We start from the raw sequence: 22,700 nt of genomic DNA on the forward strand, positions 1-22,700 counted from the left end.
GCTGAAAATTAAGTTTTTAAAGCCCCTCGAGCAGTGAACATATTAATGTCAGCTAATTAGTCTGGTGACTGACTTTGCAGGCTGCCTTGAAAGGGAGAGGGAGGGGAGAATTAACGTTCAAATGCTTCTCAACAGGCATTTCCACACTTGAGAACTACAACAAAGCAGAAGGCAAAGCTGCTGGGAAGTCGCCTCACGCTGAAATGACGGAAGATATTTAATTCAGGGCTGATTAAGGTAAGTAAGTTATTCATCATAATCATGCCCAGTAGGAGGGCACTGAAAACCTGACCTTTAATAACAAGAATAAGATGGTTTCTTTTTAAAAGACCAGAAGGATCCAGTCCATGCAGATTAAGCTGTGCATCAATACCTGATAATTACACAGTGGCACGATGCACCTTTGATTGAGCTGAGCTCTTCGGGGATAATTACACAACACTCCTTCTCTCCCTGATTTTTCCAAATAGTTAAATTGGGTACCTGTGCTGCTGATCCCTGTCATCAGGGAGACACCTCAGAGTCTGAAACCAGAACAGCTTTATACAGAAATCATGGAATATCCCCGGCTGGAAGGGACCCCCAAGGATCATTCAGTCCAACCCCTGGCCCTGCACAGACACCCCAACAATCCCACCCTGTCCCTCAGAGCGTTGTCCAAACCCTGCTGGAGCTCTGGCAGCCTTGGGGCCGTGCCCACTGCCCTGGGGAGCCTGGGCAGTGCCCAACCAGCCTCTGGGGGAAGAACCTTTCCCTGAGATCCAACCTGACCCTGCCCTGGCACAGCTCCAGCCATTTCCTGGGTCCTGTCACTGCTCACGAGGGTAAAGAGATCAGTACAATGCAGTTGTGGGCTCTGTAAAACCAGGCTGAACTCGCCTAGAGCTGGACTTGACACAATCATGGAATCATGGAATGGTTTGGACTGGAAGGGATCTTAAAGACCATCTCATTCCACCCCCTGCCATGGGCAGGGACACCTTCCACTAGACCAGGTTGTTCCAAGCCTCATCCAACCTGGCCTTGGACACTTCCAGGGATCCAGGGGCAGCCACAGCTTCTCTGCCCAACCTGCACCAGGGCCTCCCCACCCTCCCAGCCAGGAATTCCTTCCCAATATCTCACCTAACCCTGCCCTCAGTGGGAAGCCATTCCCCCTTGTCCTGTCCCTCCATCCCTTGTCCCAAGTCCCTCTCCAACTGTCTTGTAGGTCCCCTTCATGAACTGCCAGAATCATGGAATGGTTTGGGTTGGAAGGGACCTTAAAAGGTCCCTTTAAGGTCCTTTACAAGGACCTTTTAAAGGTCCTCTAAAGATCATCTAGTTTGAACCAGGAAAGGGTTGGATCCAAGGGGTTGGTATCCCAAGGGTGATAATTCAGCTTCATCTAGTTTGATACTCCAGCTTCATCTTCAGTCAAGTTCCCACCAGTTCTTTTCTGGGATATAAACCCCACCTCATTCCCTAGTGCCAACCCCTCTGAAGGCTCCGTGGGAAGAGCCTGGTTGGCTCCCAGAGCCGTGTCCGTGTTTCCCAGTCCTGCACAGAGAGGTTCAACGTCCCACTGCTCAGCTGGCACTGGCCACGTCCAAGTTCACCCCGAGATGAGCCTGAAGTGACAGGACCACGTTCAGCCAAAACCAGGCCCCCAACTCCCCCCTGAGCCGGAACCTCCCGTCAACATCAACATTTTGGGATGTTTTTCCTCTTCAGGGCACCTCTGATTTCTGCTACGGTTCCCTGCAGTTGGAGACCAAGGCCACGTGGATCACATGGATCCCTGCAGAGCACAGGCGGCGTTTGGATGCTGGAAAAAGCCCCCTGGCACTGCGAGATGGTTCCCATTCATGGATTTTAAATTTAGGGAGAGCGGAAAGATCCGATTATTCGATGTGACCTCCTGCTCAGCCCAGAACTGCACCACGGCACTGACCTAGAAAAGGTCCTTCCCAAAGCTCTGCAATTCTCAGCCACGTCCCTAAAAAACCTAAATCATTGGCGTTGCTGCTCTTGCCGTTTAAAAGAGGAGAAAACCAAACCAGCTTTGGATTTTTTTACCCCCAGTTGGGTGTCACAGAATGGCTGGGGATGGAAAGGACCTAAACATCACCTAATTCCAACCCCCTCCACGGGCAGGGACACCCTGTTGATGTTTTTGGCTGATCCTTCAGAAGATCTTCATCCCACCAGGAATCTTTACTACTCCGCCTCCAAACACAGGAAAGAGGGATTTGCATGGAGTTATTAAATCACCACAGCTCTTTAATTTCAGTCTGCTGTCCTGGGAATTCTGGGAAGAAAATCCACCTTAACTGGGTAAAAAATACACACTCAGACTTCTCTTTTCCAGTCTAATGAGAGAAGTGGGAACCAACAACGGAACTCGACTGGTTTGGGTTGGAAGGGACCTAAAAAATTCCTAACCCCCTCCACAGGCAGGGACACCCTGTTGATGTTTTTGGTTGATCCCTCAGAAGATCCTCATCCCACCAGGAATCTTCTACAAGTCCTTTCTGCAGCCACTGACTGGCATCATCAACTCTCAGCATGTCCTTCCTGGGATTAAATGAGGAATTTGGGATGCTTTAAACTTGCTGATCTTCCAGATAATAAATTCATCTTGCAGTTTTGTTCTCCCCCGTCTGCAACACCCCAGGTTACACCTGAGAGTAACACTGTGCTCTTATTTTACTACTCTGCCTCCAAACACAGGAAAGAGGAATTTGCATGGAGTTATTAAATCACCACAGCTCCTTAATTTCAGTCTGTTTTCCTGGGACTTCTGTGAAAGAAATCCACTTTAACTGGTTAAAAATACATATTCAGACTTCTGTTTTCCACTCTAATGGAGAAGAGAACCAACAATGTGACTCAACCTCCTCACTCACCCTCTTGCTGTGATTTCTCCTCTCCACCAATTTGTGTTTTCTCTACAAACCACCCCAAAACCAAGTTCAATATTTTCTTCTCACTGCCACACAGGAAGGTCTGTGTGGCAAATGACTGCTGGGAGAACACACCAGTAAACCCTCCAAAGCACCTGGCACTGCTCAAATTTAGGGCCATTTCCTGCCTGACCTTTTAATATTCCTGCAAAAAGCTGATACCAGATCCTTTGGAGCAGATCCTGGTCCAAAACACCGCTGGAGACTTTAAACAACGATGGAAATCCTGATTCACAGTTACAGTTTGAAAATATTCCCCAATTTGAAGCCTTTTCTTCGACCAAGGATGCCCTAAATCACAGTCTAAGAGAGAAGATATGAAAGAAATACTGCCAGGTGAGAGCAGGAAGGGGAAGAAAATGAAGGCAGGGCACTAAATAATACACAGCACACATCCCTTGGAACATCTCTGCTGGGAAAACCATGGAAATCTGCCTTCCTGGTTGGTATTCCATGTTACAGAGGAGGGTGCCAGGGAAAACAGAGGCATTTTGAACAAACTTGGGAAGGAAAAAAAAGGTTTCAGCAAGGAGGTCAGGAAGGGGAAGGATAATCCCTGCAGCAAATCAATACACGAACCCCCTCCTGAATAAGTTGGCAGAGTAAAAATGTTCAGTCCTGGAGAGTCTTGGCAAGAAAGGAAGCAAAATATAGACAATTTTATGGATGTTAAAGGTGAAATTGAGATCTGGACACCCAAAGTGAGTTATCCCTGTTCCTGCTTGGTGTTGATGCTCCCACCCCACCCTGAAAAGGGCACGGGGAGTGATCCAGCTGAGCTCCCTTTGTTGGCAGAGTTAAGAGGAGCTATTCCTTGCTCCAGGAGAAAAAGTAGACTGAGGGTGAAGAGAAGACAACTTGGATGCTAAAACAGAACAACAGGACAGAAAACTCCCAGCAGCAGAGGAGCACTTTAAATTTCTAATGCCACCCTCGTACTCGGTGATTTATTCTCTATTACCACCTTGATACCTTTAAAATGTCATCTTACAGAGACAAGACAGAAAGTTTTCCTATCCCCATTTCCTACTGTCATTCACCTGATCCTATAAAAGCTGCCTTTTTATCCCCATTTTCCCTCTTTAAGATGTCAGAAGGTACTTAAATGAGGTGCTCACTGGCAAGGGAATAAACACCTGACTCACAATCCCATCTCCCCCATGTCTGACAGGACACAAATCGTTCCCAATTTGACTCCAGGTCAAGGTTTACACTCTGAACTTTTTTACTCAGTGCTCCAAACTCATTTTCCTACACCTTGGCTACACCAGGTTTGCAAACCCAACACTCCCTTTAAGCAGGAGGCTGAGAAGCACCAGCATGGGCTGCTTGGAGTGGATGGGATGAGGCACAGAAAAGGAAAAAAGTCAGGATTATATACATTGTATTTTATTTTATATTTTTATATATATTTGTATTTATATTATATATAAGAAGTCAGGAGAATTTTATATATTTGACAAGATCCTGATGGAGATGCTGGATTTGGAGCAGGAAGGAAGGAATGCAGATTTGATTCCAACCAAATGCTGCTGCTCTGGTTCCATTAACCCACCACACCAAGCACAGCTTCTCCAAGCTTCCTCTAGGACTTCTCCCAGCACATAGATCATAGAACCATAGAATCAGCTGGGTTGGAAGGGACCTCAGAGATCATCAAGTCCAACCCTTGATCCAACCCCGCCGTGGTTCCCAGCCCATGGCACTGATGCCACATCCAGTCTGTCCTTAAACACCTCCAGGGATGGAGAATCCGCCACTTCCCTGGGCAGCCCATTCCAATGGCTGAGCACCCTCTCTGCAAAGAAATTCTTTCTAATCTCCAACCTAAACCTCCCCTGGCACAGCTCAAGACCCAGCCCTCTTGTCTTGCTGATGGTTGCCTGGGAAAAGAGACCAACCCCCCCCTGGCTCCCCCCTCCTGTCAGGGAGTTGCAGAGAGTGAGGAGGTCTCCCCTGAGCCTCCTCTTCTCCAGGCTGAGCCCCCCCAGCTCCCTCAGCCTCTCCTCACAGCACTTGTGCTCCAGTCCCTTCCCCAGCCTCGTTGCTCTCCTCTGGACCTGCTCCAGCCCCTCCATGTCCTTCCTGAGCTGAGGGCCCAGAACTGGACACAGCACTCCAGGGGTGGCCTCACCAGCGCTGAGTCCAGGGCAGAATCACTTCCCTGGCCCTGTTGGCCACCCTGTTCCTGAGCCAGGCCAGGATCCATTGGCCCTCTTGTCCCCCTGGGCACACTCTGGCTCCTGTTCAGCTCCCTGTCCATCCCCACTCCCAGCTCCCTTCCTGCCTGGCTGCTCTCCAGCCCCTCTGGCCCAGCCTGGAGCTGCCGGGGGTTGTTGTGGCCAAAGGGCAGGACCCGGCCCTTGGCCTGGTTGAACCTCATCCCGTTGGAATCAGCCCAACTCTCCAGCTTGTCCAGGTCCCTCTGCAGAGTCAAGCAATCCTGCTTGAATAATTTTCACTCCTAAACCTGTCAGCACAGTCCCTTTTCTGCCCTATTCGTATCTCAGAACAAGCCTCAGCAATCAGCTTCTCGTGATAAGGAGTCGGGCACTTGCAGTGCTCCCTTTGGAAGCAAAGCTGATGGATAGTTGGGAATTACCTGCAGATTGCATCATATTTTACTCAGTTCTGGGTTAAGATTAGACAACAAGCACAGAGTTATGACAGCACAGCCCATTGTAACATGACTGCTGTTAAAAATACAGCTCAAAGCACAGAAAGATCTTCCTCCAGGGCTGCAGCTTTTCACAGAATCATGGAATGGTTTGGGTTGGACAGGACCTTAAAGACCATCCCATTCCACCCCCTGCCATGGGCAGGGACACCTTCCACTAGACCACATTGCTCCAACCTGGCCTTGGACACTTCCAGAGATCCAGGGAGAGCCACAGCTTCTCTGCCCCACCTGGCACAGGGCCTCAACATCCTCCCAGCCAGGAATTCCTTCCCAATATCTCATCTAACCCTGCCCTCTGCCAGCAGAAAGTCATTCCCTGTGTGTTGTCCCTCCATCCCTCGTCCCAGGTCCCTCTCCAGCTCTCCTGGAGCCCCTTTAGGTCCTGCAAGGGGCTCTCAGCTCTCCCTGGAGCCTTCTCTTCTCCAGGGGAACCCCCCCAGCTCTCCCAGCCTGGCTCCAGAGCATCCAAGACCATCTCATTCCACCCCCCTGCCATGGGCAGGGACAATTTCCATTAGCCCAGGTTGCTCCAAGCTCCATCCAACCTGCCCTTGAACACTTCCAGGGATGGGGAATCCCATTAATTAATCATTAACTACTCAAAAGAGCTTTGCTTGGCTTTACTAAAGATCTGTGTTAATAAAACCCAACCCTGCAAGCTCTAAAATAATGTTAGATGACAACAAAAAGTCAAGGAATTTTTGGGTGGACTTTTAGTTCCGGAGACAGCCTTTATTAATATATTTAATTATGGCCCAGCAAAGATTTAAAACTCTTGCCTCAAGATTTACAAGTATTTCTAAGAGGAGAGGACAGGAACAGCAGAGATCTATGAACTACAAGACAGAGGCAGCAGATAAAAAGAAGGAGCAAGATAAACAACAGCAAAACACAGGAATGTGCCTGGAAAACACCACCCTGATGAACTGCCTGTCAAACAGTCACACGTGGAAATTGAATTTAGACTTAAACATGCCAATATGTTGCCTTTTTTTCCCCCTTAAAACATGCATCACGCTGTAAGTAACTTAATTTATAGACACATCTCTCACTCAGGCCACTGCTCAAATACTTTAACTGCTATTTACTCCTCAGTCTATATTCCTCATACATTCCTAGATAACATTTAACCCCAGGAACCACAGGGAATGTTATGCTGACTCCAGCTTAGTTTCCTGCCAAGAAAGTGAGCAGGAAAAAAAACCAGCCACCCCAGTAAAAATTTATCTCCCTTCAGAGAATACAGCAAAGCTCAAAGACTTCCATTATTTCCAAGATTAAGGGTTATCTCTTGGAAAAGCAATGATTTTATTATGCAGCGAGTTCACTGGTGAGAGCAAAAACCACGTGAAGCAGAAGAGAGGGAGAAGAGTCATCAGACATCATCATCCTGCTTTATTCCCAGAGAGGAGACCCTCAGATGGAATAAATTCACTTTATTCACCCCACTGCACTTGCAGAGCACAACCAGCCACGGAGCTGGGAAGATCTGCAGGAAAACAGGCACTTGCAAAGAATTCCAGAGCTGTAAAAATTAATCCCCCACACCCTCTCCATCGACTTCCACGTGGGAATAAAGCACAGGACTGTGGCTGGGTGGCTGCAGCTGGCAAGGGCTTCATGTCAGCAGGACAGCAGGGAGGAAAAACTATGGGAATGGGCAGATTTCACCCCAAAATCCCACCTCATTCCTTAGGGAATCTGGCCTCATATAGACAATTATATATAGGAAGTGCACATGGACTCACTCGAGTCACGTCTGGCTTCTCTCATTTTGCACAGAAATAACCAGATTAACACCACACAAAACTCCTAAAAATAATTCCAGGTGCAGCCCAGCCCAATCTCTGATATATCTGTACATTAGACAGGGCTCTCCTTCCGTGGTTTTAGCACTTGGAAGAGGCAAAAGAAACTCCCAGGAATGTGGAGCTTTCTGCCTTGTGCTTCTCTACAAACACAGCTCTAAGAGATTTCAGCTTAAAAACGAGAAATCAGGGCACACTCTGTGTGTCACAACACATTTGCCACCCAAATTCGGTCACCCTGAGTGCTTTGGGTGGAACAGGGACTCGGGTTCCACTGAAAAGCAAGGAAAAAAGGTGGTGAAAACAATAAATTAGGGATAAAAAAAGAGCAGTCAGATTTTGGAGGGTGCAGAGAACAATTTTTTTTTTTTTACATGCTGCAAACACGACGAGTCTGATCTGCACCGTGGGCAGGTGAAGAGGAGAAAGCTTTGGGCTCTGAAATTTGCCTTTTTAAGTAGGAAACTACAGCTTCTTCCAAATCCTGGGGGGCTTCTCCCACCTTTTTCTTATGCTCCCAATGTTCCAGGGGGAAAAAAACCCAACCCCCTGAAATATTTCAATCGGATTTAATTCGAGAAAGGGGATTTGCCCTCTTTATTTTGGAGCAAATCTTCCTATTTTCTGTTTCCTCTCTTGAAACAGACGTAAAGAATCTCCTGATTTATGTGGGTTTGTATTTATGCTGTCTAGAAACACGAGTTGTGGGAATTCAGGACGTTCACCCCTAATTTTTTTTTCGGAGCTTCACAGAAACTGCAGCGTCAGGACACCGAAATAACCCCATTTGTCACTGAAACCACAATCAAAAATACACCAAAGCCCCCAAAGAGCAGCAGTTATAGATTAGTGGAGCTCTGCCTTAGCTGAAGGTTAATGGGATGCACATGTGGATAAATGTAAGAGAGAACAACTATAACAATGGCATTAAAGGAGCAGCATTTGGAATTCCAACCTCTCTCCGTCGTGATGCCCAACAGCTCTGCTTAATCTTCCAAACCACAGCTGCCACCAGGAGCAAGGACAGGAAACAACTGGAAAAGGAAAGAAAAAGAGAGGGATGTTTTATTTTTCTCCTCTGTGATTTTACAGCGGCTGAAAAACCGCAGGAAATAAAGAAATGGGATGAAAAGTTCACGTAATATTAGGGGTGTATTGATGGGAGATGATCCAGCACTCCTGACATCCAGGGAGGAATGACACAGCTATTTCCAGGGAAAACTCCTATTCCAAAGTTCCCTGTTTGACTTCCTTATATGACACTCCCCAGTTTTCCCCAGGAAATCTCAACAGTGAGATTTAATCAGATTGGAAAAGCCACTGTTGCCTCTCCCTGGTGATATTTAAAGTGAGAGGATAAACCCCCAAAAGAAAAGCCTTGAAAGCAGCAGAGAAAAATCGATCACCATTTCTTTTCCAAATGACAAAAATAAGATAAAGTGCAGAGTAGTTGAATTCTTTCAAATAGCCTGGTGCAGAACCACAGGCATTTCCTGATTCCCCCAAATCTATGTTGGTTTTCTTCAATCAAAAGAGGGGAAAAAAAAGGATGAATGGATTTATCGACTTCTGGGGGAAATGCAAGGCAGCAGATTTAACAAAAAAGCAGTTGTTATAATAATAATAACAATAAAAGCTGACTTTATTGACAGTTATGATCTTATCACGCTGAATACCTAATGAGCAACTTCAAGGCACACAAGCAAAGATTAAAATCCAAATCCCAGTGGAAGCCTCTCTCCTAAGAGAAAACATCTCCAAACCTCCTTCCCATGTTTCCAGTGTGTATTTAAAGACAGTTTAAATTTCCATTTAAAGGAAGATTAACCAGAACAGACTTATTTCCTCCACAGTGCAGGATTAACACTGATATCCAGGCTCTGGATGCTTGAACAGGGGTTTCTCTTGAGGAGAGACTTTGCAAAGCACCACAAAGATCTTCTCACTCTTCACAACTCCCTGACAGGAGGGGGGAGCCAGGGGGGGAAACAGGCTCTGCTCCCAGGGAACAAGGGACAGGAGGAGAGGGAAAGGCCTCCAGCTGTGCCAGGGGAGGTTTAAGTTGGATATTGGGAAAATTTATTCACCAAAAGGGTTGTCCAGCCCTGGCACAGCTGCCCAGGGTAGTGTTAGAGTCCCCATCCCTGGAGGGATTTCAAATCCCTGTGGATGTGGCACTTGGGGACAGGGGGCAGTGGTGGCCTTGGCAGTGCTGGGGGATGGTTGGACTGGATGATCTCAGAGGGCTTTTCCAACCTAAATGATTCTGTGATTCTATGACTTTTACCCATAAAAGCCAGGTCAGACAGCAGGGACCATTCCCTGAGATGGAAAAGAGGAAGAGTCTGTTCCTGATGACAGATCACTGTCCATAATTACATATTATGGAAACTCCGTAGATCAGGCACTGAACCCCCAAGGAGTACACAGTTGGCAACTGCTTCTATTTTTCAGGCTTAGATATGGGCAGAAATTTGGTTTACTATCATATAATGTATTATATTAAAAAATTGGCATTTGTATGGCCCTGGCCCAGGTTGGGCAGAGAAGCTGTGGCTGCCCCTGGATCCCTGGAAGTGTCCAAGGCCAGGCTGGACAGGGCTTGGATCAACCTGGGATAGTGGAAAGTGTTCCATGGCAGGGAGGTTGAACTAAATGGGCTTTAAGGTCCTTCCCAACCCAAACCATTCCATGATTCCCTGACTTCAGCACTGAAACATCTCCACAGCTCCTAAAGACTCCTACAGTGCCTGCTTCTTTATAAAGTTAAGCAGGATCTCAGAGAGGTTGGTTTGGCCTCTCTCATCCCAAATCACTTCCTCCACGTTTCCTCTAAATATGCAGACCTGACATTAGTGCTCTGGAACAGCCTGACCCTTTTTCTGCAAACACAAATCGTTCAGACAAGCATTGTAATGGCTCTTTTATTTCCCTTTTCCAGAGGGACTGGATTTTGCAGTACAAATCCAGTGCTCCCCTGTTAACTCAAAAGCACAGTTAGGTGCTAGTTTGTTAAAGAACCACAGAATGCCTCGAGTTTGGAGGGATCCACGAGGATCAGCAGGTGCAGCTCCCTGCTCCTCCCAGGAACGTGCATTATCCAGGATTGGGGATCTGAGACCTTCAGCTTTCCCCTTCTTTCAGCACTGTCCACACCCCCTGGAAAGAGTATTTCTCTCCAGGCCCAGCTGACATTTGGATTGGATGGATTTTCACTCATCCCACACTTGAATGATGGACTAGAAAAATTTTTCCATGTGTTTGTCTTGGGACTCACAGAATCCTAGAATGGTTTGGGTTGGAAAGGTCCTTAAAGACCATCTCATTCCACCCCCTGCCATGGGCAGGGAAACCTTCCACTAGCCCAGGTTGCTCCAAACTCCATCCAACCCAGCCTTGAACACATCCAGGGATAGAGAGTTAAATTCCCATTAGCTTCCCACAGCCACCACACTTCATGGCTTTGTGAAGTTTTTGTTTTTCCTTCTTTTAAGGTCTCTTTTCCCTCAGGAAACCCAAATGCTCCCTGAAGAGCAAAAAATCCAAACTGTATCCCTGCAAACCCAGCCCAGCTCAGACATGAGCTCGATCTTGGCTCTGCTTCGTTTTCAGTAACAATTTAATGTTCTTATACAAATGGAAGGTGGAAATACAAACTTCCAAGGCAGTGGAGGGAAAAGTGTTCCTGGCTCTGGATTTAATTGAACCACAGCAAATAAACACATTCAAAACATCTGCAGGAGTGCCCAGAACAGGTGCCAAAGCCAAGCCCTGCCAGGCAACTGCCTTCACCTCCTGACTCCAGAGAGAAGATTCACCTCAGGATAAAGCATTTCAACTTGAGATTAAACTTCAAGAGAACAGTTTGGGACAAAAATGGGTCCAGTTACCTCTCAGTCTACTAAGACCTAACTTCACCTGAAGCATTTAAGTGCAACAATAAAGTCATTTAAGGCTCCACTCTTTGATCTACAAATGCTCTGAACTCATTAAAACCAACCTGAATTTCACATCTCCCCAAGGAAAATCACTATCACCAACCCAGGGGGAAATTCTGCAGAAATTTCTTTTCTTCTGGAATCCAGCAAGAAACCAACTGAAGGAACACCTCTTGTTTAGCTGCAATAATCAGATTTACAGATCATTTGTCACAGCATGAATCCTCCTACTTGTGCTAGGACTTCCTGGGATTTTAGGGAAATAGAAGCCAAATTATTTGCCACAAGGGGGATGGGACAAACCTCTCTCCAAACTCAAATAATTCCTAATATCAGGCATAATATTTTTGGCACTAATGTAAAATTACCTGAAGAACTGCTAACGAGAGAGCTGGGGCGTTCAGCCTGGAGGAGAGAAGGTTCCAGGGAGAGCTTTCAAACCTACAGGAGCACCAGGAGAGCTGGAGAGGGACTTGGGATAAGGGATGGAGGGACAGGACACAGGGAATGGCTTCCCACTGCAAAAAGGCAGGGTTAGATGGGAATTGGGAAGGAATTCCTGGCTGGGAGGGTGGGGAGGCCCTGTCCCAGGTTGGGCAGAGAAGCTGTGGCTGCCCCTGGATCCCTGGAAGTGTCCAAGGCCAGGTTGGAGCAACCTGGGCTAGTGGAAGGTGTCCCTGCCCATGGTAGGGAGTTGGAATATTTGGTCTTTAAGGTCCCTTCCAACCCAAACCATTCCATGATTCTGTGAATTTGGTGCTGCTCACTGGCAGCTCCTGTGGTTTGTCCATGTCTGAATCCTCAATACACCTTTATTTGGGGAAAGGAGATGGAAGTCCCAAGGGCAGAGGAGAAAGGGGGGGGGGTGTTTCATCAGTCCTATGGAATCCTTTAGGTTGGAAAAGCCCTCTGAGATCATCCAATCCAACCATTCCCCAGCACTGCCAAGGCCACCACTGCCCCATGTCCCCAAGTGCCACATCCCCACGGTGTCTCCACGTGATTTACACCCTCAGGGGAAAAAAAGCCGGAGTGGAGAACTAAGAGGAACTTTATCCCTACATGAAATCCCTTTTCCAAAATTCAACACCGCCCAAGTCTGGGCGTGCCAGAGCCTTCCAGGGGTTTCCCTTTCCTGCCTCCCTTCTGGCACCACAGCCAAGATTTTCTGAGGAAAACACAGAGAGGGGTTAACAATTAAAGACCAATAAAAACTCCTCCTAAAACCTTCCCCGCAGTGCCCTGTATTTCACAGGAACAGCACCACACGTCTTTGTACTGTCACAAGGAGGCAGCAAATACCCAAAAAAGCCATAAAACCACTCAGGAAATCCATTTCCCTCCCTGCACTAACACCCCCTGGAAGCACTGGTGGAGAAATAAAAGGCAGTGCCTGCTGCAGTCCATCACCTGCTGGAAGGGCCCCGGGGGTAAAGCCAAGACAAGATCTATCTGTTGGGTTTACTCAGCTTAAACCGGCCTGAAATAAGTTTAAAAGGCCTGATTTGAGCATCAGTAGCTTTAAAGAAGCTTTTTTTCCCCATATTTTCTCTTGGAAAGCAACTGTGTTACGATGGAACCAGAGAAAAAAAACCAGCTGCACAGAGAGAGAGCAGTGTTGGAAAACGATCTGGAGCGAGAGCCTGGTCCACCTCCATCCCCTGCCCTGCCTTCTCCTGAGCAGCCTCAGAGATCCCTCTGCCAGCCATGAAAATCCACCCATTCCCAAATGGCTTTAGACACAAACTTTCCCTGCAGGACTTGCTTTGCCCTCTCCTTCTCTTCCTTTCTCCTCCAAAATTAATGGACTGCCAAGAGCCCCCTTCATCCCCCAAATCCACTGGTCATCCAAGACTTCCCTCTACAGTTCCCCCACCTCAAATGCTTCCAAGGAGACCTGAGAGCTTTTTCCAGGGCCTAAAGGGGCTCCAGGAGAGCTGGAGAGGGACTGGGGACAAGGGATGGAGGGACAGGACACAGGGAATGGCTTCCCAGTGCCAGAGGGCAGGGATAGATGGGATATTGGGAAGGAATTGTTGGCTGGGAGGGTGGGAAGGCCCTGGCACAGGTTGCCCAGAGAAGCTGTGGCTGCCCCTGGATCCCTGCAAGTGTCCAAGGCCAGGCTGGATGGGGCTTGGATCAACCTGGTCTAGTGGAAGGTGTCCCTGCCCATGGCAGGGGGTTGAATGAGATGAGCTTCAGTGTCCCTTCCAACCAAATCATTCCATGCTTTTATCAGCTACTGGATTTCCATTTTACCACAGCCTGTGATGAGTCCAGTTTGAAAACAGTTCAATGTTTCCAACAGAAAAAAAAGGAAACCAGCAAACTCAGGTGTGAAACCAGAGTGGAAGGAAAAAGGGGCATCGAGAGCCACCGAGAGCCACCTCATCCCTTGGAGAGGTTTTCAACCCAAGGAAATCTCAACATGACTCCATTTGGGTCTGGATCAATCTGTTGGGACAGATCCAGAGGAGGCTGATGACTGGATGACCAGAGGGATGGAGCAGCTCTGCTGTGGGGAAAGGCTGAGAGATTGGGATTGTTCGGTCTGGAAAAGAGAAGCTTCGGGGTGACCAAATTGTGGCCTTCCAGGACCTGAAGGGAGCCCTCAGAAAAGATGGAGAGGGACTATTTCCAAGGGCCTGGAGAGACAGGACAAGGGGGAGTAGCTTCAAACTGCCAGAGGGCAGGGTTAGATGGGATATGAGGAAAAAATTCTTCTCTGCGAGGGTGGTGAGGCCCTGGCACAGGTTGGGCAGAGAAGCTGTGGCTGCCCCTGGATCCCTGGAAGTGTCCAAGGCCAGGTTGGAGTAACCTGGGCTAGTGGAAGGTGTCCCTCTCCATGACAGGGGGTGGAACAAGATGGTCTTTAAGGACCTTTCCAACCCAAACTATCCCACAAATCCATGAAATGGAGCTTCCATTGGCTCACACAGTTATAAAAATCCCTTACACAGCATAAATATTGCAGTGCAGGGAAGAGATACATTTACATTTTATGGACAATATCCTATTTGCTAAATGGCTTCATTAAGTCATCCTTAATTATTCATTAAATTATTTAAGTACAACGAATGAGCAATGTAATCATAAATAATCTCCCCTCAATTGGCCTCAACAAATGCATTAAACTTTCCTTGCTGAGCCTTCAGTGCTCGTTATACCACGGGGTTTTCCCACCCTGACACAAAAATCTGCATTTAAACCCCCTGTCTGGTTTTATTCTGGACTTTAATCTCCTTTTCCCAGCAAAGAGGACCTTCTCCCCTCTCCAGGTATCCTTAAAGCTCCTCAAACAAGTCCACACTCTCGTTTTTAAAGGTCTGGAAAACTCCATCAGCGCTTTGCTGTGATGGATTCTCCACGAGGAGAGGAGAAAAATCCACCTGGTGTATTAAGGCCCAATTATTAAACTCTCCTGCAACGTTTATCAACATCAGAACTGCCTGTAAAAAATGGCAGCTTTAAACCCCCAAATGTACAGCAGCCTCCCTGCTAATGTGCTTTAACATATCCAGGTCACTTAATAATAATGTCAGAAAGCACTGCCATGATGGCTACAAACACAGCCCAAATTATTTTGATGAACTGGAAGCTGTTTAAGTGCTGTTTACAAGCAAATTTTAATATGCTGGAGAGCTGCAGGACACATTTTAAAGTAGCTGATGCATTAAAACTTGGAATAATTGGAACAACTGCACGTGGTTTGCACGGTTGGGCTTTGCCAAACACCTGCCTGAAGGCCACAGAGAGGGATTAATGACCTTCTGGGCATTAAGAAGGTGGTTCAAGAAGCCACAACCAACTTTTGTTGTGGCAGAGAAGGGCAACTGAGCTGGGGAAGGGTCTGGAGCACAAGTGGTTTAAGCCCAGCTGGAAATTAAGCCCAGCTCAGCCACTTGCTCAACTCCCACTGCGGTGGAACGGGGAGGAGAATCAAAAGCAGGCTGAGATGAGAACAGTTTAATAATTGAAAACAGGGTAAAATACAATAATAACAGTAAATGATGATGTTAATAAAAAGGGAAAGAAAACCAGCACCCAAATGAGTGATGGTTGGACTCGATCTCAGAGGGCTTTTCCAACCTTAACAATTCCATGATTCTGTTCTAGGATTATGGAGGACAAAGGAAAGAGTGCTGAGAACATGGAAAGGAGGGAGTTGTGGATGCTGAACTGTTCTTCATTTTGTTAGGAATAATGTAAAGATATTCCCAAGCTCTTCTTTCCCTCAAAAAAAAAAAAAAGGAAGGGACTCAGACTGTATTTTAGGCACATATTTAGTAATGCCATTTGTGCTGCAGTAAAAAAATTATTTAATAAGCACCAGGAGCAAATAAACTATCTGCAGCATAACTCCAGATCTGAATTATTGCAACAGGCCATTCCCACTTATTGAAAACACTGGGAAAATACTTACAGCTGGGAAAAACAATATACAGCACATAAAATCATCTGCCTGAGTCCTGTATGGAAGAAATACAGCTCCTGGTGAAGTTTTTCTGAGGAAAAAGCCCATTTATTGGCATCAAATTACACCATTTGATATTCAGGTCTTTCATAGAGGCACGTGAGGTTTGATGGGATCTGATGGGACAGGAGAGAGTCACTGCTGGATCATGGAATTATGGAATGGTTTGGGCTGGAAGAGACTTTAAAGTCCATCTAATTCCACCCCCTGATATGGGCAGGGACACCTTCCACTAGCCCAGGTTGCTCCAAGCCCTGTCCAACCTGGCCTTGGACACTTCCAGGGATCCAGGGGCAGCCACAGCTTCTCTGGGAAGAAGGAGGTGTGGGGGCAGACACAGATTTTTTGGAAGACAAGGGGGCACAAATAGGAATAAAAACGTTGACTAGGAATTGCCAAAACAGCTCAAACCGGGCTGAAACTCAACTGCACAATGTGCAAATTATGAGGAGCAGAGAGGAGGAAACAAAGGCCAGTTTGCTTGCAATTCATTAGCTTTGCAAAGGTTACCAATGGCTGGAACATCATTTCTCCTGCGGCCCCAATTAGAAGGGAATATTAACGACCCCAGAACGGCACCGTCCTGCCCAACCTTTATCCACTGACATTTTCTTAGTTTAAAATATAATGTGGGACAAAATAAAGGGAACCAAAGCCTGGCTTGGTGCTGAATTCCAGCTCCAGAAGGTGCTCCCAGAGCCCAACAGCAGCTAAATGAGGCACAACCCTGTGCCCACAGGAGGCAGCTCCTAAATGAAATGGAAATCAAATCCTGCATTCTGGTGCTGTTGGAATGCAGGGCCAGGTTCCTGCTTTTCCACACTGTGTGCCTCACAGGCAGCCCAGCCAGTGCCTGGGATATTCCATGAACCCAGCAGTGCTGGAGTTTGGCAATGCTTGCCCGCTGGAAGGACTGGCTTGACCTAAATCATCCCAAATGTCAGCAATGAAACCGAAAATCCCAACCTCCCGTTTGCCTCTGGGGTTCTCCAGGCAGCTCAGCAGCACAGCAGGGTCAAGATGGGGTCACAACCAGCTGGAGAAGATGGAAATGTGCCACAAGATCCCCAGCTCAGAAAGATTTCACTGATTCACAAAATCACAGGATGGTTTGGGTTGGAAGGGACTATAAAGCCCATCGAGTTCCAACCCCCTGCCACAGGCAGGGACACCTTCCACTAGCCCAGGTTGCTCCAAGCCCCATCCAACCTGGCCTTGGACATTTCCAGGGATCCAGGGGCAGCCACAGCTTCTCTGGGTGACCTGTGCCAGGGCCTCCCCACCCTCACAGCCAGGAATTCCTTCCATATATCCAACCTACATTTCTCCTCTCTCAGTCTTAAGCCGCTCCCCCTTCTCCTGTCACTGCAGTTCCTGAGGAACAGTCCCTCTCCAGCTTCAGACACTGGAAGGTGCTATGAGGTCTCCACAGAACCTTCTCCTCTCCAGGCTAACATTCCCAACTCTCCCAGCCTGTCTCCATAGGGAAGATGTTCCACCCCCTTTATCAACTTTATGGTCTCCTCTGGACTTGCTCCAACATTTCCATGTCCTTGGGGCCACCAGAAACCACTCCACGAACCATCGAATCCCAGAATGGTTTGGGTTGGAAGGAACCTTCAAGATCATCTCATCCCATCCCCTGTCATGGGCAGGGACATCTTCCACTATCCCAGGTTGCCCCAAGCCCACTCCAAGTGTCCCTGGCCTTGGATACCTCTGGGGATGGGGCAGCCACAGCTTCTCTGGGCAACTCCTGCATTCCCCGGAGAACAGCAAAACGAAACAACACCCTCGAATGTGCCAACAGAAAGTCCCTCTAAACACCCATTTTCCAGAACAACATCTCTTTCTGTGTCCATTAAACAGAACTGATACACATCCCAGGTTTTGGGTTTGCTGCTGGAGTCACCAACTCTTCTCACAAAGCATTTTTCTTGCCTCTGCTTCGCGAGCAAATTCCCAGCCAAGTCTCTCTCGTTAACAGCACAGGGGGCTCTCAGATATTACTTATTTATGCTCTGCCTTGGATCCAACTGTAATTATGAAATGTGCCCCAGAGCATTAAAAACACAAACGTTTCAATAGTTTCCCCCCCAACCCAGCGAGATGAATCCCACTGTTCCAGCACCGGTTAATTAGGGAGTTACAGGGACTGGAAAATAAAGCACTGGGAGAGCAGCTCAGGAGCAGTTAAAGAATGTCGAATGTTTAATGCATTATAAAATGCTTAATTGGAAAACACCAATAAATTGTCTTCTCCCAAATCCACACGGTCATAATCCTCTGCCTTGTTAGGAGGTTAAATATTGTAACAGTTCTCAAGGAGATCCAGTGATGGAGGGAGGGAAAACTCTTCAACCTGCCCAACTTTTGGACATGTATATTCAATATATATTCAGCTGTATGTGCTCACTGAGATACATAATATCCTTATCCCCTGCTTCAGACTAGGATTGGAATCATGGAATGATTTAGGTTGGAAGGGACCTTAAAGCCCATCCAGTTCCACCCCCTGCCATGGGGCAGGGACACCTTCCACTATTCCAGGTTGCTCTAACCTGGCTTTGAACACTTCCAGGGATGGAGCAACCTGGGCTAGTGGAAGGTTTCCCTGCCCATGGCAGGGGGTGGAATGAGATGGTCTTTAAGGACCTTTCCAACCCAAACCATTCTGGGATTCTGTGAGTCCCAACACAAACACATGGAAAAATTTTTCTAGTCCATCATTCAAGTGTGGGATGAGTGAAAATCCATCCAATCCAAATGTCAGCTGGGTCTGGAGAGAAATACTCTTTCCAGGGGGTGTGGACAGTGCTGAAAGAAGGGGAAAGCTGAAGGTCTCAGATCCCCAATCCTGGATAATGCACGTTCCTGGGAGGAGCAGGGAGCTGCACCTGCTGATCCTCGTGGATCCCTCCAAACTCGAGGCATTCTGTGGTTCTTTAACAAACTAGCACCTAACTGTGCTTTTGAGTTAACAGGGGAGCACTGGATTTGTACTGCAAAATCCAGTCCCTCTGGAAAAGGGAAATAAAAGAGCCATTACAATGCTTGTCTGAACGATTTGTGTTTGCAGAAAAAGGGTCAGGCTGTTCCAGAGCACTAATGTCAGGTCTGCATATTTAGAGGAAACGTGGAGGAAGTGATTTGGGATGAGAGAGGCCAAACAAACCTCTCTGAGATCCTGCTTAACTTTATAAAGAAGCAGGCACTGTAGGAGTCTTTAAGAGCTGTGGAGATGTTTCAGTGCTGAAGTCAGAGAATCATGGAATGGTTTGGGTTGGGAAGGACCTTAAAGCCCATTTAGTTCAACCTCCCTGCCATGGAACACTTTCCACTATCCCAGGTTGATCCAGCCTGGCCTTGGACACTTCCAGGGATCCAGGAGCAGCTTCTCTGGGATTCTCTTCCAATAATGGATCTGGAGGAATCACTCCTGTAGAGGAGTTCAAACCCTCAGCTGGATCTGGGTCTGTTCAGAACTAAAGGGCAGTTTTAATTGCAGACTGATTTTATGGCACTAAAAAGGAACTAAAGAACCAACTGCTTCCCTATTTTCCTTATAGTCAATAATCCTGATTGTTGATTATAATTGATTATGATCTCCTTATAACTAATTATGATGCCACAAAGATTTTTTAGGGAAGATGACTGTGCTGAATTGAGCAAAGCAAACACCCAGTGTGTGTGCCAGGAGTAACCACTCACTGCTTACAAACAGCAGGAAGGTGGTGGCTCCAACCTGCTGTTCCCAGGGACTGCACTAAAGCAGATTCCACTCTCTGGAAGCTCCATATGAAAAAAAAAACTAAAAAAAAATGATATAAACCTCTTGTGTGAAGGACCCATCTGGAGCTCCTTGCTTTAATTAAATTTAGCATGAAATCTGAAGTGAGGGATTATTCCCACTGCTCATTTTACACCAGGCATAACAATCCCTATTCAGGAACAGGTTGTAAGACCTGGAGTGGTGTTCACTCCATGGATATCCCTCCTGAAGGGCTCCTCATCCATCAGGGATTGGTTTACACTCCTGGAGGATTAACAGCTCCCAAAATAGAGCTGACACGTTGGGTTGGAGGCCTTGAAAAGAGGACCTGCTGTGCTTTGGGAGGCACTGCCAGGGCTGGAGGTTTTGGAGGATGGAAAACAAATACTGAAATGGCTCCTGTTGGTTCCAGCTCCAAGGGAATCCTCAGGGCACTTCCCACCCAGACAGGAACTTCAAGCAGTGCCTGAAGGACAGAAGGATTTGGCTCCTTTTGTGCTGTAACACGTGTTTGTGTTTAACTTGACATATTTATGGGTTCGGTGTGAAATCCAAAGGTGGTACCGAAAGAGGAGGAATTTACTCCAGGATAACTCCCTGCAAAGTCCACATCCTTAAATCCTGATGGGTGTGGGACAAGGTGTGAATATCTGCAGCACATCACACGTCAGCTCTTCCATGGGGGAAGTCACACAGTGTTTTCCAAACCATTTGAAAAGGAGCTTCTCCCCTTCCAAAAGCCTCTCCCAGCCCCCAAAATCCCCTTTCCCTGCACACCCAAGACAAACATGAATTTCCTTCTCCTATTTCCTAATCAAATACTTCAAATAAAGCAGATTTTCCCATTTTTTTTAGGCTGTGCTGCAGCAGGATGTTTAAGGTAAAAACCAAACCGAACACCGAAAATCAAAACCCAAAGAAACATTTTAAGTGTCTTAAATGAAAAGTACCTGAAAAATGTCACAAAGAACTGCACCAGGTCCATAAAGTTGCTGTGCTGTGAGAATGCAATCTGCAAGAGAAAAGCAAATGTTCTCTGTTATTCATTGAAAAGAAAATTCCTATTTCAAGATATTAAAAAGGATAAAATTTTACAATAAAATGTATCTTCGGTTAAGTCAATTCAACTTTTTTTTTTTTGAACGGTTTTTGAAAAAGAACTGAAATATTCTGAGGGAAAAAGGAAAACAAGTTATAAATTCACATTGTTTTGAAAACATATATCCCAAAAACGAAGCTGGACAAGCAACATTCTCCCAGCAATGTTCCAAGGAAAATTCTCTGGAGAAAACATCAGTTCGAAAAATTAGGAGGCGGAGCTGCGAATAACCTTAATTAAAAGTGAAAACCTTTAATTACTGCTCGGAAAATTCAACATTTACACTTCCAGCAACATTCCAGAGAGCCAAAAAGCCTCCCTTGGCTAAGGAACTTACACCCAGAGCTGCAAAGAGGCACGAGACACAGAAGAGAATGGCCACCGTGAACACGGCGATGGCATTCATCCTTCCCCGAGCTCCCCCGGCACGGGGCAGGGAAAAACCCGGAATATTCGGGAGGAAAACCAGAGGGGAAGAGGCAAACAGGAAACTGGGAGGTGGTTGGAGGCAAAGGGGAAAGATTAGGGAGCCTGGGGAAGGATAACAAAGCGGAGGGAAAGGCAGCTTGGCAATATTCGGGAGCAGAAGTTCTTTCCAGGTACCTCCTATTTCCTCTGACTATCAATCTCACCCCAGGACAGGATATTTAACTCTTTCGGGGAGTAACAGCATTTATTTCGGGGATTCAAGGGAAATCTGCGCCGACAAAAGCTTTTCAGGGAGATTAAATTCACTTCCAGCCTCACTTGTTGGGTTTTTTAAATTGATAAACAGCATTTCTGGCATCGTGAACACGAACACAAATCCCTCCTCCCAGCAACAGCCACATCCCAAAAATCAGGAATATACGCAAAATGAGCCAATGCTTAGATTTCTGTCACTCTGGAACACTTTTTATGGTCATATTCACTTTAAATATCGATTGTAACTTGGTAGAGAAGCTGCCCCAAAGAGGTTTTTTTAATTAAATATATTGAAATACTCTGAAGTTGAAAATTCCCTTGCAGGGCACAACCACTGTGGGGCTGGAAAGTGAACTCCAAACCTGCACACCAGATGCTCTGACCTCAATATTCCTGCCTCCAGAAGACAAGAAAACACAGTTTCTCGCTGATTTTTTTTTCCTTTATGAAGTTCTTCCCAATGTTTTCCTGATTATAAAAAGACACTGAGTGTTATTTCACTTTTCAGTTAAAAAAAAATCAGTGCATGGCCAGTGGTTTAATCTGTGCATACATAACTCCTCTGGAACTGTCTTTAAGGCAAAGATTGTCCTCACTAAAATATCACAGCCCAAAATACAAAGCCAGGATAAAAATAATAACTCTTGTTGTTATTTCTGTGAACAGCCAGGATGCAAAAGATGCATCTCGAAATAAAGCCCTTTTTTGTGCAGCAACAGCTTAAATTTAAAAATCCTTTTGGAGAGATGGAAAATGAAAAGGACAAAGGACTCATCAACGGGCCAGTTCTCTGTGGATGATCAGCAGGACCAAGGTGGAAATCAAAACTTGCTCCCATAAGAAGAAGAAAAAAGTATTTGTTAATTTTAAAATTGTAGAAATTCTATGAAAAATTAATGAGACTGTTACCAGAGGAGGGTTTGTCATGTTTTTGGATAATATAATTGCAGGGAACAAAGAAAACAAAACAGAAAAAAACGACAACAAAAAAACCCCAAAATAAAATAAAAAACAAGCAAAACCAAAACAAACAAAGAAAAAAGGCAAAACCACAAAAAAACCCACAAACTAAACCAACCAATCAAAAAACACAAAAAAAAACCCAGAAAAAAAGGATAAAAACACCTCACAAAAAAAGAGAAAAAAAGAGAAAAGAAAAAAAAGAAAAAAGAAAAAAAGAAAAAAGAAAAAAGAAAAAGAAAAAGAGAAAAGAAAAAAGAGAAAAGAAAAAAGAAAAAAGAAAAAGAAAAAGAGAAAAGAAAAAAGAGAAAAGAAAAAAGAAAAAAGAAAAAGAAAAAAG

The 22,700-nt window shown here is 46.2% G+C and overlaps 1 protein-coding gene across 1 annotated transcript in view; it reads right to left on the minus strand.

The window, feature by feature from the left end:
• Positions 1-8,071: 8,071 nt before the first annotated feature.
• Positions 8,072-22,700, minus strand: part of LOC113991046 (MAM domain-containing glycosylphosphatidylinositol anchor protein 2-like) — a 189,988-nt gene continuing 175,359 nt past the window's right edge. Inside the window, exons 16-17 of the mRNA XM_039389294.1 lie at positions 20,568-20,629; positions 8,072-8,467 (exon numbers count right to left, since the gene is read on the minus strand). Of these exons, the coding sequence (XP_039245228.1) occupies positions 8,347-8,467; positions 20,568-20,629 (183 nt within the window). The 3' untranslated portion in view covers positions 8,072-8,346. The remainder of the gene's footprint in view (positions 8,468-20,567; positions 20,630-22,700) is intronic.

This window comes from Pipra filicauda, unplaced genomic scaffold (assembly GCF_003945595.2).
Source record: "Pipra filicauda isolate LSUMZ 115617 unplaced genomic scaffold, ASM394559v2 scaffold71_size5581439_pilon, whole genome shotgun sequence".
NCBI classification, from domain to species: Eukaryota; Metazoa; Chordata; class Aves; order Passeriformes; family Pipridae; genus Pipra; species Pipra filicauda.